At 46.7% G+C, this 15,244-nt stretch overlaps 1 protein-coding gene and 1 long non-coding RNA gene across 2 annotated transcripts in view; one reads left to right on the top strand and one right to left on the bottom strand.

The window, feature by feature from the left end:
- The first annotated feature begins 877 nt into the window (after positions 1-877).
- The window catches only part of RERG (RAS like estrogen regulated growth inhibitor), a 95,537-nt gene continuing 81,170 nt past the window's right edge, over positions 878-15,244 (top strand). The window contains exons 1-2 of the mRNA XM_035126985.3: positions 878-1,183; positions 10,792-10,970. Of these exons, the coding sequence (XP_034982876.1) occupies positions 10,910-10,970 (61 nt within the window). The 5' untranslated portion in view covers positions 878-1,183; positions 10,792-10,909. The remainder of the gene's footprint in view (positions 1,184-10,791; positions 10,971-15,244) is intronic.
- LOC148684654 (uncharacterized) lies at positions 6,328-13,197 on the bottom strand. Its single transcript, XR_015951769.1, has 3 exons — positions 13,045-13,197; positions 6,960-7,080; positions 6,328-6,474 (listed from the first exon to the last, which is right to left on the bottom strand). It is a non-coding gene; the product is annotated as an uncharacterized LOC148684654 (long non-coding RNA).

The raw sequence follows: 15,244 nt of genomic DNA, 5'->3' as shown, positions 1-15,244 counted from the left end.
AGCCATCGCTGCCTCTTGTGGGAGAGAGTTCCACAGTTTAACTACATGCACCATTGGGGGGGGCATTTTCTTTTCACCTGCCCTGAACCTTTCAACATTCAGCTTTATCCAACATTCAGTATCAGGAGAGGAGGGAAAGTTTTATTTACCCCAGTGGTTCTCACAGGGTGTGGTGCACCACACAGGTCTGGTAGAAGAGGATGGCAAGAGTGGTGGGAAGAAGATTCAAGGACAGTCACATTCCAGTAAACATTTCAACATTTGTGTGTAATAATATAGTATAATACCACACTTTATTTATTTGCAGAAGATGGATAGATATCTTTCCAGAAGGAGAGCAAGAGCATCAAGTGAAGCTGAGGACAATCCCAATTTCCGTTTATACTTATATTTTGGGAATGATTCGTTTTCTTCGGTAGCTGCATTGTTTTAGGTACTGGCCCTGATCATATTATAAAGCAGTTGTGTTCTATGTTATTCATCAAGCACCGCTGGGGTTGTTTCTTTTTGTTTTCCAATGTATTTCTTATAGAGAGAAAAATTCGGTGAGCAAATTTTTATGCTGAAAGTGTGGCCCAGAGGCAAACAATTGAGAACTGCTGCTGCTCTAGGCACTTTTATCATTCCCGCGCATCATTTTGTACTCCACGCTTCCCCTTTGCTCGCCTTTTACCCAAACTAAACAACAAACCAGTGCGGCAACCTTTCCTCATCGGGGAGCCGTTCCAACTTTTTGGGTCGTGCGTTCTTCTCGCTGCGCAAAAACGGGCACCCTAGAAAATAAACTCCGCTTCCCCACCTTTCGGCTGCCATTTTTTTGTATGCGGTCCCCCGAGCCGCCTTGAAGCCCGGCGGCCTGCCGGTGGCGCCCTAGAGCTTCCTTTCCCCCTATTGAAAAAACCGGCGGCGTGATTCGTTGCTCCCACAGCTTTGCCGGCAAGCGAGGGAGACGCGCCGGGCTGGTTTGGAGCGCTGCGCGCCGCGCCGTCTTTTTTAACGCCGCAGTCTCTGCCGCTAGCCGAAGAATCCGGGAGGTTATCGATGGCTCCGCGGCCGAGGCGGCGCCTTTGATCCGGTCGCCGGGTCCCTTAGCTGCTGCAGCGCCGCAGGGTCGCCGGGCTGGAGGCGGGCGGGCAAAGACCTGACCTCGAGGGGCCGCCTTCCGAAGTGCAGGCTGAGCGAGGTGAGTCGGTTTCGCCGGATGGGAGATCGAGGGTCGCTGCGCGTTTGGAATGGTGATTTCCGCCCCCCCCCCCCAATCGCTGCGGCAAAAGCACGAGGAAAAATGTGCCGCCGCCACAAGCTTGCAGATCTCCGGGATCGTGGGCGGGTAATTGCATTTAAAATGTGCCAGAAAGGAAGAGTTTTGTTTCGTCCTTCCCAAGGATGAACGGGGAGGAGAGCGGAGAGAAATCTCCCAGGTTTGAAAGCAGCCAGAGCATGAGACTCTTAATCTCAGGGTGGTGGGTTCCAGTGCCGCTTTGGGCGAAAGATTCCTACATTGCAGGGGGTTGGACTAGATGACCCTTGGGGTGCCTTCCCACTCTACGGTTCTATGATTGTCAGGCAGAAAATGACAGCGCGAGAGTGAAAAAGGAGACGCACTTCCTGGAAGGGGTCCTCCTTCTTTGCAACAACAGCAACACAAAACTGCAATCTTACATATCTTGTTTATTCTTTTTATAGATTGCATTTATGCCCCCACCTTTTTTTCTCCCTCTCACTTAATCTGCACAACAACCCTGCAAGGTAGGTTAGTTTGAGAGGCAGCGGCTGGCCCAAGGTCACCCAGCAAGCTTCATGGCCGAGCGAGGATTCGAATCCTGGTCTCGCAGGTCCTGGTCCGGCACTCTCACTATTATGTCTGCTCAGAAGTACGTTCATTGGGACTTACTCCCAGGGAGAAGGGCAGGATTGCAGCCGCTGAGGAGGCAGGTGCAGGAAGGCTTGTTGGGTGTGTGTGTATTTTGAAGCTTTTCGCTCCTCTCCAGGGTAGAAGAGGTTGAGGGAGTTAGTTGCAGAGAGGTTGGCGTCTTCTGCCTCTTTCTCCGAAAGCATCTCCTGGCACCTTTAAAGGCTGCTAGATTTATGGGGGTAGAAGCTTTCGAGCCTCTGAGGAAGTGGGCAGACTCCACCAAAGCTGGTGCTTCTGGGCTGTTTAGGAATCCTGGCTTCCTGTTTAGGAATCCAGAGGCACCTGGGCTGTTTAGGAATCCCGGCTTCTCAATATTAGAAACTTTTTCCACCCGCCAAGGCAATGTTGGGCTGCTAGGGCTGGAGAGACTGGGAGCCCCCCCCCCGACTGTGTTTTTGTGGGGGTGTGATGGAATGATAGTGGTGGATTTTGGTACTTATTTTATTTTTGAATTGCATTGCATTGCATTGCATTGAATGCAATGAATTGAATTTATATACCAGCATTTCCTCCAAGGAACCTCCAATGTGGTTCTCCTCACTCTTCATTTTATCATCACAACCCTGCAAGGTAGGTTTGGGGTTGAGAGACTGGGACTGGCTCAAGGTCACCCAGCAAGCTTCGTGGCCGAGTGTGGATTTGAACCCTGGTCTCCCAGGTCCTGATCCAGCACTCAGAGCGCCAACTGGACCATCCAAACTTGAGTCGGTTTCACCAGCTCTTCTGCGACGCTTCTCCGATGTCATCTCACGATGGCTATAGAGGCAACGAAAGTGTTAACAAAAGCCGGACAAAAACCAAAGGAATGGTTTTGGTCTTTAAAAGTTGTGGAAATTCTGCAGGAAGTTATGGGACATGCACTGATTTGGGAATGAAACAGTACGTCCGCCCCAAAACTTTCGCAGGTGCAAACAGTATTGATGGTGGGTTTGCGTATGGCCACCCTGATACCATGAGTGATCATCATGGATGAACAATAAAAAAGGATATCTTAGAAGGGCCCTTAAGTTCAGATCCCCTACTGCAGCTCTATAAGTCACTGGGTGACTTTGAGCTACCCCCCCCCACCTTAACATACCACCTACACTGCAGGGTTGTTGTGACGTTAAAAAGAAGGAGAACTAGGTATGCTGCCCTGAACTCTTTAGAAAAAGGGTGAGTTATAAACGAGTGATGAAGGTACTCTGCATATGTTCAGAGGCACAGTTTTCTTTTTCTTAAAAGAAGTTCATGTTATATGTTGCTGCCACCACCAAAGTCTAGGCCAGATCTTAATTCACCTTGCTTGGGAGCAAGGCTGCTCAGAAGCCCTGCACTCTCCCTGCATGCCTAGACCAAATGCAGATATTTGGGGATCAGCTGCGGCTATCTCAATGCTCTGAGAAAGGCGCTCTGCACATGCTTGCAGGGTACAGACCTCCATCCTTAATTCATGTATTTTCAGGGTGATCTTAGTGACACAGAAAACATGTTTTATTTCGAGCTCAATCTGAACTACTACGTAGTATTCCAAGCTTTGGCAAATCACCCTTCGGGTGTGTGTGTGTGGGGGGGAACCTTACATAAGCTAAAAGTGTCTGGGGGCCAAAATGCTTGAGACCATTTGGTAGCTCAGGAGCTACCAAAGAGCTATGCTAGTGTGTCAGTTTGGTACAGCTCAAGGTTACTTTTTGTAGTCTTTTAAAAAAAAATAAAAATAAAAGCTTGAAATTGTTTTGCTTTAGACCACGGGACGCTTTGTAATTATATAGACCAAACATCCATTCCCTCTTGGTATGCCTTATTATGGACTCGGTAAATCTCAAAACTGTATCCTATACTTTTGTTTACTGGCAATTGTGACAACTTTCCCTTTTTAAAAATTAACTTTTCTTTCATTTCTTTTCCATTTTTTTTAAACTTGCTTGTTATCGAAATAAAGTAAATGGAGCAGGATGTTATTTTTTGTTATTTTTAGGGGGGAAATTCTGTCCTGCCTTATTTTCAAAAAAGGGAACTCAAGGGGGGCAAGAACCACAGTACAGTTTTTGAAAATAGTATATCATGCCCACCTTTTAGGCAAAGGTTTTGTTCCAAAATAAGCCCTGAACAGCAGCAGCACTTTTTAGTTTTACACCTGCTGCTTTTTTAATAGTCTCCTATCAAGTTCCACGAGTTGTTTCATCAGCTTTTCTTTTGCCTCTGAAGTTAGCAATTGGTGGGGCAGATTAATACCTGGGGTTGCCAGTTGTTGATTCTTGCTGTACCTTCTGGGCGATCAGAAACACTTTCATCAGGACACCTTGTCAATGCTGCGTTTCTCTGGCGTCCTGACTGTGTCCAAGAAACAAAGCTGCACAGTAGCCAAGACCGGAAATAGATGCATATGCCTGCTTTGTTTTACGTGTGGCTTTTAAAAATAGCTTTGCAAGGATGAATGAAAGTTCCTGCTTTGTTTAATTTAGCATGAAAATGTTAGTCTCACAGAGCTCCTAGTCAGATTTTTTTCTGTTACTTCTGCAAAGCTCAAGAACATTTCCTTCGCTCCTTTTGCTAACATCACGTTGCCAACTTCTCTGCCACTTTTTTTTTTTGCCATCTCCTTGCAAATATTATCAGTGTTCAGGTGTCTTTGACTCTGGCCCAGGCACACGAAAGGTTTTAGAAATCCACAAGATGCAATGAGTAATAGAGAGAGGCAATGTTCTGTACAGGATGGCTGTCTTCCAGCTCTGGGCATCTTCTTGAGCTGGAGGCTGACCAGTTTCAGAGGTGGGGCAGGCGTGGAATATAATATTTGTTCTTTGTGGTGGATCTCCGCGATGTGCGATGGGCATAAGGAAAGCTTTGCTAGATCAGACCAAAGGGCTATGTAGCCTAGCATCCTGTCCCCACAGTGAAAGAACCAGATTTCTGTGGGAAGCCCACAAGGAGGACATGAGAGCCCTTTCCCCTCTTCTGATTCCCAACAACTGGTCTCTAATAGAGGCATGCTGTCTCTAATACTTAAGGTAACGCTGATCGCTCTCTGATTATCAACCATTGATAGCCAGCAACTTGGATGGCTTTAAAAGGGGATTAGCCAAATCAATAGAAGACAAAAGCTATCATCACGTCTTATGGTAGTGAAGGTCATCGCTTTAACAGTGGGCTCCTCCACACTTCTGCTTGCCCTGCCACTTTCCCCCTAGAAAACTTGTTATTTGCCGCTGAATCCGAACAAGAGTAAAAGCGAATTGACGTTTGTTCTGATTGAATGCTAAATGGCAGGTTTTCCTAGGGAAAGTGGTGGGTCTAACAAAAAGTCTCTCAGACCCATGCCTAGAAAGCACAGGGCAAGCGGAAAACCTCCGTTTCTAGGCCCAGGACAAGCAAAAGAATGGATGAGCCCATGTGCCAAGTGCAGAAATATAATCCCCCTCCCCAATTCAGCTTCATTGAATGACCCTGAGTTCCAGTATTTTGAGAGAGGCCTACCAACTTTTTTCCTTCCCACCGTGTACACTTTGTATTCCTCTGTCGCATTCTCCCTTGCTCACTGTATTTCTAACCCAAAAGGCTCCAAATGTTGTAATCTTTCCTCACAAGGAAGTTGTGCAGTCTCCTTGATCATTTTGCTTGCTCTTTTCCTAAACCTTTTTGCAGCTTTACCTCACCCTTTTTGAGGTGAGCCGTTTACCTCACATTGGCATTGCAAGTGTGGTCGCACCACAGATTTGCACAAAGGAATTATGATAATTAGAGGCTTTATTTTCAATCCCTTTTGTTATGACCCATGACATATAAATGTCCTTTTTCACAGCTTTCACACTTTGGGGTGATGTTTTCGAAGAGTAGAGTGTTGGTTTGTTTTTACTTTATCTTTCTAACCGGCCTTTTGGCCTACTGAGGCCTTCGGTAGATTATTATTTTTTGCCAGTATTATAAACACCCCTGAGCCAACGAGATAGCTCTGGGAACAAAGTTGTGATGAAAAAAAAGCTTCAAAGGCATCGGCTGTAATCCTGAACAGAATTAAGCATGTTTAAACCAAATGATTTCAGTGAGCTGAACTTGTTGGATGGCGATCACCATGTTGTCTGACTGCAAAGTCCTGGATCCTGGAATCATAAAGGTGGAAGGAATCTTTTACCCAACATGGGACTCAAACCCTCGACCCCTAAGATGAAGAATCTCATGTTCTACAGGCTGAGGTATCCCATCAGAGTGCTAGCTTGGAGAGCCCAACTATGTGCTTCTTACACATTAAAAAATGAATTCTAAATTCTGTTGCAAGCAAAGTTGGATTTATTTACTTATTGCCAGCCCAATAAATCATGCAAGAGCTGTGTTAGAAACTTACTTAAAGTGAAATAAGTCAGTGTTTAGTGAAATAACTTGGCACGGAGCACTAAAGTCTCCATTTGTGCAAGAACATTCAAAAGGCCTCGCATTACCCCTCCAAAACAAAAACAAAAAACCCTAGTGGAATCACTTCACATGCCCAGCTGTCAGTCCTCAAGTCAAATTATGGTTGCTTGGCTGTAGTATGGGTGAAAAAGATCTCAGGACTATAGCTGATCATTAACAGTGTGATGCAGCTGCAAAAAAAGAAGAAGAAAAGAGCCAGTGTGGTTTAGTGGTTAGAGTGCTGGTCTAGGATCTGAGAGATCAGGCTTCAAATCCCCAGTCAGCCATGAAGCCAACTGGGTAGTCACTAGCTCTCAATGACTCTGAATAGAAAACACATTTTAAAAATGTAAATTAGAACACAGATGTGGAAACAAGGAGGAAGCTAGGGTTCCCCTCTTCTCTCTCTCTCTCTCTCTCTCTCTCTCTCTCTCTCTCTCTCTCTCTCTCTCTCTCTCTCACACACACACACACACACACACACACACACACACATACATACTTTTGCCCCCTTAGTATAAATGCAGATACAGTATCTCTGAGTGTGTGGCATGTTCCTATAGCAATAGCTATCCAACAGCTGTATCTCATTGGGTAAAACATCTGCTTTGCATGCCAGAAGGTCTCAGATTTGATCCCTAGCATCTCCCGGGAGACTGGGGAGTGGAAGAGATACCTGTTTGGTACCCTGGAAAGTTGATGCCAGTCAATTTGGAGACTAGATGGATCAGTGGGTCCGACTCTGCATACGTTTGTTTCTGTGTTTTCCCACATAACTGATGTCATTTGTAGCCACCCTGTGAAAATAGAGGGTGATGAAGAATACTCTCTGCAGTTGCTTGTCAATTGTTGGCATAGCAAAATAATAATAAGTTACAATGGCTTTAAATGACACTCCAGGCCAGAGTCTTTTTGCAGATATGCTCTGTAACATAACAACAATAACATCATCATCAACAACAACAACTTTTTTATTTGTACCCCGTCTACTCTGGGCGTTTTCCAACAAAATATTAAAAGCACAATAAAACACCAAACATTTAAAACTTCCTTATACTGTACAGGGCTGCCTTCAGATGTCTTCTAAAAGTCATATAGTTATTAATCTGTTTGACATCTGATGGGAGGCCATTACTGAGAAGGCTCTCTGCTTGGTTCCTTGTAACTTCCCTTCTCGCAGTGAGGGAATTGCTGGAAGGCCCTCGGAGCTGGACCTCAGGCTGAACGATGGGGGTGAAGGCACTCCATCAGGTATTCAGGGTTGAAGCCATTTAGGGCTTTAAAGGTCAGCATCAACATTTTGGACTGTGCTCGGAAACATCCTGGGAGCCAGTGTCATTGATTACTTATAACTGCCCCAATATTATCATGAGCACAAATTATTGTGGATGCACAATAGAAAGGACATCTGGAGGGACCCTTGATTTTGGGCAAAGCGTCTCTGCGTAGTTAAAGATTACTCACACCCTCTTCCAAAAATGGCCACACATTTTCTCACAGTTGTCAGATGCTAAACTCTCATGCTTTTCTGGGGTGGGCAACTGGGAAGGTTGAGGGGGGTCAGTGTTGGTCCACTCCACCTCTTAGCATTTCTCACAGAGAACTCCTCCATCAAGCCGATGAGTGAGATGGGGTGGGGCAGGGTGGGGAAAGCTTTTCCGAGCCCTATAATAAAACACCTTTTAAACCTTGCCTAACCCTGCACTCTGCCCCGGATGCAGAATGCACAGAGGGCTTCTGAGCACTTCAAAGCACAGAGGTTTGTTTAGGGCAGTGTTTCTCAACCTTGGGTCCACAGCTGTTGCTGGACTACAATTCCCATCATCCCTAGCTAGCAAGACCAGTAGTCAAGAGTGATGGGAGATGTAGGTCCAACAACAGCTGGGGAACCAAGGTTGAGAAACACTGGTTTAGGGGGAAATGTTGAGAACCATACCTTTCCCAAGTGGTGTGGCTTTTATAGTAATTCCTGAGGACCAATAAAGGGAGTTACAGTAGGCTGTGGGGAACTGACCCTGCAACGGCGTTAATGGGTTTTTCATACATTCAGAAATGTAAAAACCTGTATTGGAAGTTAATTGCCAAGGCCAACTGCTGGCAATAATAATTGCAGCTATCTTGGCTGGCGTGACAATGGGGTGGAAATGGAACTTTTTCAGTATTTTGAGCCGATTATATTGAAGAATGTTCAGACTTTATTCAGCGGTTGTGTGTCCTATGGTATCTATTAACTGATAGCTGATTTTGCCAAACATGACGTTGACATTTTCTGTTATGCAAGCAAGATAGAACCACTGAAAAGCCCCAAATTAAAGCTCCCCTAAATACAGGGAAGCACAGAGTTGCACCCTCAAAAACGGTCTGAATCTGGATTGGCATATCATTTTTTAAACAAGGGCCATACTTTGAAATGATTAAATGTTGACAGCTAGTAACGGGCTGCTTAACCCTTTCCTCCCAATTGTAATAGAAGCTTGTGCAGAGTTATTTCCTGATTATGCCCTTTAAAGTATGTTTTTAAGGCAAACTGTTTTGTGCTTCTGTTTTTTTGAAGTGACCAGCCATTGTGCATAATGAGGCATAGACTCTGCCACGAGCTGTGATGCCCACACACAGGGGGGGGTTGCTAAAGAGAGCTTTGATTGTGTTGTCCTCAAATGTGATTGAAGAGCAGAAGGGAGGAGAGGTCTTGGGTTTGCGGGTGAGGGAGCCAGGGAGGGAGGGAGGGGGCTGAAACAAGCAGGACCAAATGGAGGGACTGGTTGTCAATTTTTACCCTATGGGCTCCATACCATGGGTTGCTGGAAGCTGCACTCCTCCATCTGCTTTGCTGCACAACTTCTTTTTCCTGAAACTCAGCTGCACAGGAATCGGCAGAAGATGCATGTGTTGTAGTACCAATGGCTTCTGCTGTTGCACCAAGGCTTGGGTCGGTTATGGTGCTGATGCAAAATGGATTGCTCCATTAAGGCCACATTAGGGGCTTGGCACTTGATCTGTGTTCCCTGCTTCATGCAACAGCACATTGGATTGTACTGTTTAGTATGTTCTACAAAAAGAAATTGGGGGTGGGTGTACGGGAATATGCATTATGTTGTTGATGCGCAGGCCTGAAAGCTAAATTCCAGATTTGGGGAAGGTTTAAGGACATTGCAAAACTGGGCTTAGGTTTTCTGCAAGTTTTGCAAAACCCAATAATGGGGTTGGGCACTGTGGAGTGAGGGGTCTTGATCCTTATTGGATAGTGGGCAGAACTTGTGCCTTTGTTTCACTGAGAAGAAAACAGTGGCATCTTCTCTGCGATACCACATAGCAAGAACCCTCTCCTGTTTTGATCTGTGGCATCTTAGGGCTTTGTTGCTCAGTCAAAAGTTCTTTGCAGGGTGGTGCTCCTGGGACTGTGCTACTTCCAAATGCAAACAGAGGAATAATATGGATGAATGCTGCCCCCCATAAAAAGACACACATGTTCTACCTTCACTGTCAAAGGCAGAACGCCTCTGAAAACCAGTTGCTGGGAATCACAAGTCAGTTGTGGCATTTCTCGGATACTGCTTTTGGACTTTCACCAGGTATCTGGTTGGCTACTGTGAGAACCAGATGCTGGGATAGATGGGCCTTTGACGTGATCCAGCAGAGCTCTTAACATGAAGTTATGTGGAAAGGTAGCAGCTCAGGGAATAGGGTTCTTGCCAAGATTTCCACATGATTTGCACACCTTTTGTATGCAAATATTTTGTATGCATATATATATATATATATATATATATATATATATATATATATATGGGACATAGCTGCCAAGTCTCCCCTTTTTCGCGGGAAACCCCCGGATTTTAATCTGTTTCCCACTGTTATCCCGCATAGAATAAAATCCTGTAAATCCCCCGATTTCCTACCTGCCAGGGAGGCTCCTTCTGCGCATGTCTGGACATGCGTAGAAGCGACTTCCGGTGCCGCTCTGCCCATGTCTGGGCACCGGAAATCGGGCAGCGCCAGCATCAGAAGTTGCTTCTACGCATGTCCAGACATGCATAGAAGCGACTTCCGGTGCCGCGCCGCTGCTGATCCCGGATTTTTCAACAGGAGACTTGGCAGCTATGATCATGTGATTCTTCTGAACAGAGCCATCGTGATGCAGTGGCTTAGAGTGCCAGACTTGGACCTGGGAGACCAGGGGTCAAATGCCTACTCACCTATGGAACTCACTGGGTGGGTTTACGCTAGTCACTCTCTCTCAGCCTAGCCTAGGTAAATGTAATACACAATATAAAGAAATACAGCTTTTGCTCTTTTTCTTCTTCCCCCATGCCCGAAGAGTTTTTAGAAAAGAGATTGGTTCTAGGTTCATGGCTTATCATTTGAGGGCAGCATGTGACAGAAATTTCTCCCTGTGGGTCCTTGAAAAACAGGACACACCTCAACCCTCTGCTGAGACCTTGGCAGTGGTTGGTAGCACCCCTGTTCACCTGCTCATTCCTTCTCTTTGGTGGGTCTTTTTCCATTAGGCCCTGCTTGAAAATCACAATGGCACGGTAAGGCGGAAGAAAGGACTTGGCTGTTCATCCCTCGTGCCAGTTTGGTTCAGCCAGTGACGTTTCCGCCAGCCTCCATTTTCTCCCCGCCATGGCTAAGAGCGCAGAAGTGAAACTGGCTATCTTTGGCCGAGCCGGAGTGGGAAAGTCAGGTATGTCTGCTTTCTCTTCCATTGCTCCTTATTCTGCTTTGTTTTCTCGTGTTTTTAAGACATATTTTTGCACACACACAGCAGAGGTCTGATCCAGCTAAGGCCCCTCACACCCGTAATTCTGTTTTATTTTTTAAAAGGTTGGAACATTTTAGCCACTATCGCTGCATTAAATAAATTCTGAAGCTGTTGCCCCACGCAGAAAAGGTCACAAGAATTGACCTGAGCCAAGATGTGGGAGTTTCTTTTAAAACAGGCATCGCACTGTGATTGTGTTGGTGACCAAACCCGACCACCCACCATGGTCTCACTGAGTCTTCTGGAACAGCAAATAGGGGCAACGGGAGAGGGGCTACCTTCAGAGTCAGTAGACTGTCTTCACCCTTCTGTGGAATAAAAATTTGGCCACTACTAGGACAAACCTGTGTAGGGTAGCTTGGTTGAGTAGCCTTTCCTGGAAGACAGGTGAAAAAACCTCAGGCCACAGGTGTGTCTTGGTCTTGGTCTGGTCTTTAGGACAGGCCTGTCTTGGTCTGGTCTTTAGGACTCTTCCCAGGCCACACCCCTCCTGAAGCCACACCCCCTGCCCCAGGCCACACACCCTCAATGGCCCTGCACTGTGTCCTCCTTGAGCATTTTTTTTCTTGAATTGTGATAATGCCTCTTGTCTGCCTGGATGGAGAATAAAGAGAGGCATATGTAGAAACCTCCTGGTTTTATTTCACAGGGGTAAGAGGTAAACCCCTGGCCCTGACCACCTCTGGCCTGCGGCCCCTGGAAGATTTCCCATGGGAAGGATGTGGCCCTGGAGCTGAAAAAGGCTCCCTCCTCCTGTCATAGAAAGTCAGTGGTAAACAAATGAAACGTTTCATCAGAGGAGGTCAGCATGACTTTTTGGAATGGCCCAGCTTTGCCGCAATTGACTTCATTCAAAGCATTAACTCTTTGGAACAGGGGCTGTGTGGAGGGAAAAGCTGCCATCCTGCTGCTTAACCGATTACCTTCCTTTTGGTCTCCACTTAAAAATTAGCAGTTTGCCCGTTTTTGTCCTCTGACTGGAGGAATTGTTCAGGTTCAAGCGTATTGAGGAGGATGGGTGTGAAAGCAAAACAGTTGCTGCTGCGGAAAATGGTAAAATGTCAATGCCTGGTTCTGAATGCTAATACTTAGTCTTCATATAGCACATTCCAAGTCCTTTGCAGACATCGTCAGTACAATATCCCAGAGAGGCAGGCAGCGAGGATCCCAATTTTGTAGATAAATGGGAATGAACGACTGAAAGCATTGTTTTGGCTAGCATTTTAAGTCCCACCTTATTTCCAGGGAGCAATGTTGTGGGAGGAGCCTTAGTTCAGTGTCTGCTTTGCTCGCAGGTGGTTCCTGGTTCAATTCTCAGCATCTCCAGGTAGGGCTGGGAGAGACTCCTACCTGAATTTCAGTGTCTGTGTATTGACTACATGCCACTGTCAGTGGAGACGGTGCTGAGCTAGATCAGGCATCCCCAAACTGCGGCCCTCCAGATGTTTTGGCCTACAACTCCCATGATCCCTAGCTAACAGGACCAGTGGTCGGGGAAGATGGGAATTGTAGTCCAAAACATCTGGAGGGCCGCAGTTTGGGAATGTCTGAGCTAGATGCACCAAGGGTCTAACTCAGTATAAGACTCAGTATTGGGCTCTAATTAAAGTGCTGGCACCTGGGGAGGCTGCAAAGTGCAGAACACTGGTGTGATGATTTGTAGAGTAGGAGGAAGGTTAGATCCCTGTACCCAAAGCATGAGAATGTCACTGAAATCTTCTCTCTCCTTTGATAGTTTTCAAATGCAATTTCGTGATGGATAGTTGAGTGGGGGGTGAGGAACTGCTGGATGATTGGGGAGGGGCATGGCACTAGAAGAAATGCACAAAGAGGGCTGCAGTGACTGGTTCAAGATCAACCAGGAAGCTCTGGGATTGGGTGTTTTTTTTAACCCAAATCACCCTGCATAAATGCCAACTCTTTAGAAATCAGATGCATGTTGTGCTATTTGGTGGTCGTTTATTACATATGCTGAAATACCGGGTTTACAAAATACCTTATTGCCAGCGTTGAATGTCATGATTATATTTCTGCTCTGAACTTTGTGCTTGGGTATCTCTTCTGGCCGCTGAAAACAGTAACATTGTCCTGATGGTATGCCCTGCAAGGTCCCTGCAAGAGCAAAACAGAAAATGAATGAAGCAGGCAACAATACATAATACATAAGAAAAATACATAAGAATTCATTGAATACATAAGAATGAATAAGATCCGTTTCCTGGCTTCTGGCATAGAGGGGAGGGTGGTATGGTTGTTTGTTTTTGTATTTCATGTTATATTCAATTTCTATTTTCTGACTTCATGCAGTGCATTTATCACTGAAAAGCTGATAAAAATTATTAGCATGCCCAGCACTTTAGCCACAACACTATGCTAGCCCAGCCTCTCTGAAGCAGGGATTTCTCAGCCACCACAACATGCCATTGCCCCCCTCCCCTCCTTTTCCTGCTCTGCAGATGGTTTTCTTGGAGAAGTGTGGTGCTCGCTTTGTGAAAGGGGAAGTCTCTGGACTCTAGCACAGCCACTGGGTTTTCTGCTTGGAGCAGTCTGGCCTTGATGGATGTGCTCAATTCTCAGTTCAAGTAGATAGTTGCCTAATGGATGAGCTTCTCCTTCTCCAGATCTGCAGGGCTTCGCGCCATCAAAGGGAGGCCGCTGTTGAATGCAAAGCTGTCAGGAGGAAAGTCTATCCAACATCATGACTTATGTGGCAGGGCTTTGCGCTGCCTGCTTTACTCGACAGTGCTGGCCAGACAGCTGGAGGCCCTTGCCAAGCAGCGTAATCCAAAAACGTTAGCCAAGCTCCCAGAGGAGGAGGCCTTGATCCACTATGAAGAGAAAAGTGCATGCAATAGTAAATAAGTTCACCATAACTGCCAGGAGTCCCTGACAGTTGTTCTATCACTGGTGTGGCTCATAGCTTCTAACCAACAGCCAGACAATAGACTCAAACACTTATTGGTCTTCCAAAGTTCAGATCTGGCTCCAAGATTTGGGGTCCCCAGTTCATTTGCCCTTGGTGTCATGGACTGGTTGTATGCAGAGGAATGGTGGAAGGCACCGGCTGGGGAACCCCCAAGGGAAGAAGGCTTAGAGCCTGGGGAGTGGTGGTGGGATGATGATGAGTGGTCACAGTGAGAAGAGGGAGGAGACAGAGCGGAGGAGGTGTTGGAAGCTAAAGAGGTAATAGGATTTAGTGAGCAGGAAGAGTCTGTGGCCGAGAGAAGTCCAGAATCAAAGGCAGAAGCTGAAGCAGGAGAGGAGGGAAGGCAGGAAGCAAAGATGGGTCAGGGAGAGGCATGGGTATCTCCTCATCCTGCTGCAACAAGCTCCCATCCCTTCTGGTGTCCCAGAACTAGGAGAGGCATGAATCGGGAGGAGCAAAGGCAGGTATGCAGGTGTGGTCTCCGATTGCTTGGGGGGGGGAACCTCTGGAGAGGAGGTAGATGGCTGTGGAGGGTGGGGACCTTTAGTCTCTGCTTCATGGGGGCAAGACCTACCACAGATGGGTTGCCCTGCTCATTAGGCCTGACACTCAGCCAAGTCTATGAAGATCGTGTTTTTGCTAATAAAGAGTTAACTCCAACTTGCTCGGTGTGATTTCCTGCTGACTCGCTCCTATCACTTGGTGGGTTCCCGGTGCTTGCCCATGCTGGCAGCGGCTGTACTGATCACGCTGCACACACATTCCCTGGCGATGCTGGCTTATGCCATCCACACCCTGAAGGGTCCTTGCCTTCAGGAAGAAGGCTGGCACTATTAAGCTGATGGCCCCAGGTAGTCTGCAGGTGTGGCCCAGTGCTGAGAGCGGCACCCTGCCACGCCCTCAGGTAGCCTACCCCGCATCTAGGACCCAGGAGGGGCCCAGCAGTGGTGCAGATCAGAACTCCAGCCTATGTACACAAGCTCCCTGCCTCCACCAGCTTGAACAGCACCCGCCTCACCCTCAAACATAGGCATGGCAGGGGACATAGGAAGCTGCCCTGTATTTTGGCCTTTGTCTCATCTAACTAAGTATTGTCTGCAATGACTGGCAGCATCTTTCCTGGCTTTCACACAGGAAATATGGATATGGTGGGGATTGAACCTGGGACCTTCTGCATGCAAAGCAGAGGCTCTGTCACTGAGCCACAGCCCTTCCCCAATCATGGTTTGCCTAATTAAGCTGGTGTTGATGGGGAATTTGCATGCATGGC

This window comes from Zootoca vivipara, chromosome 9 (genome assembly GCF_965207765.1).
Source record: "Zootoca vivipara chromosome 9, rZooViv2.hap1.1, whole genome shotgun sequence".
Classification (NCBI taxonomy): domain Eukaryota; kingdom Metazoa; phylum Chordata; class Lepidosauria; order Squamata; family Lacertidae; genus Zootoca; species Zootoca vivipara.
Note: the sequence above shows the minus strand (reverse complement) of the source record. Positions and strands in the feature narration are given on the sequence as shown.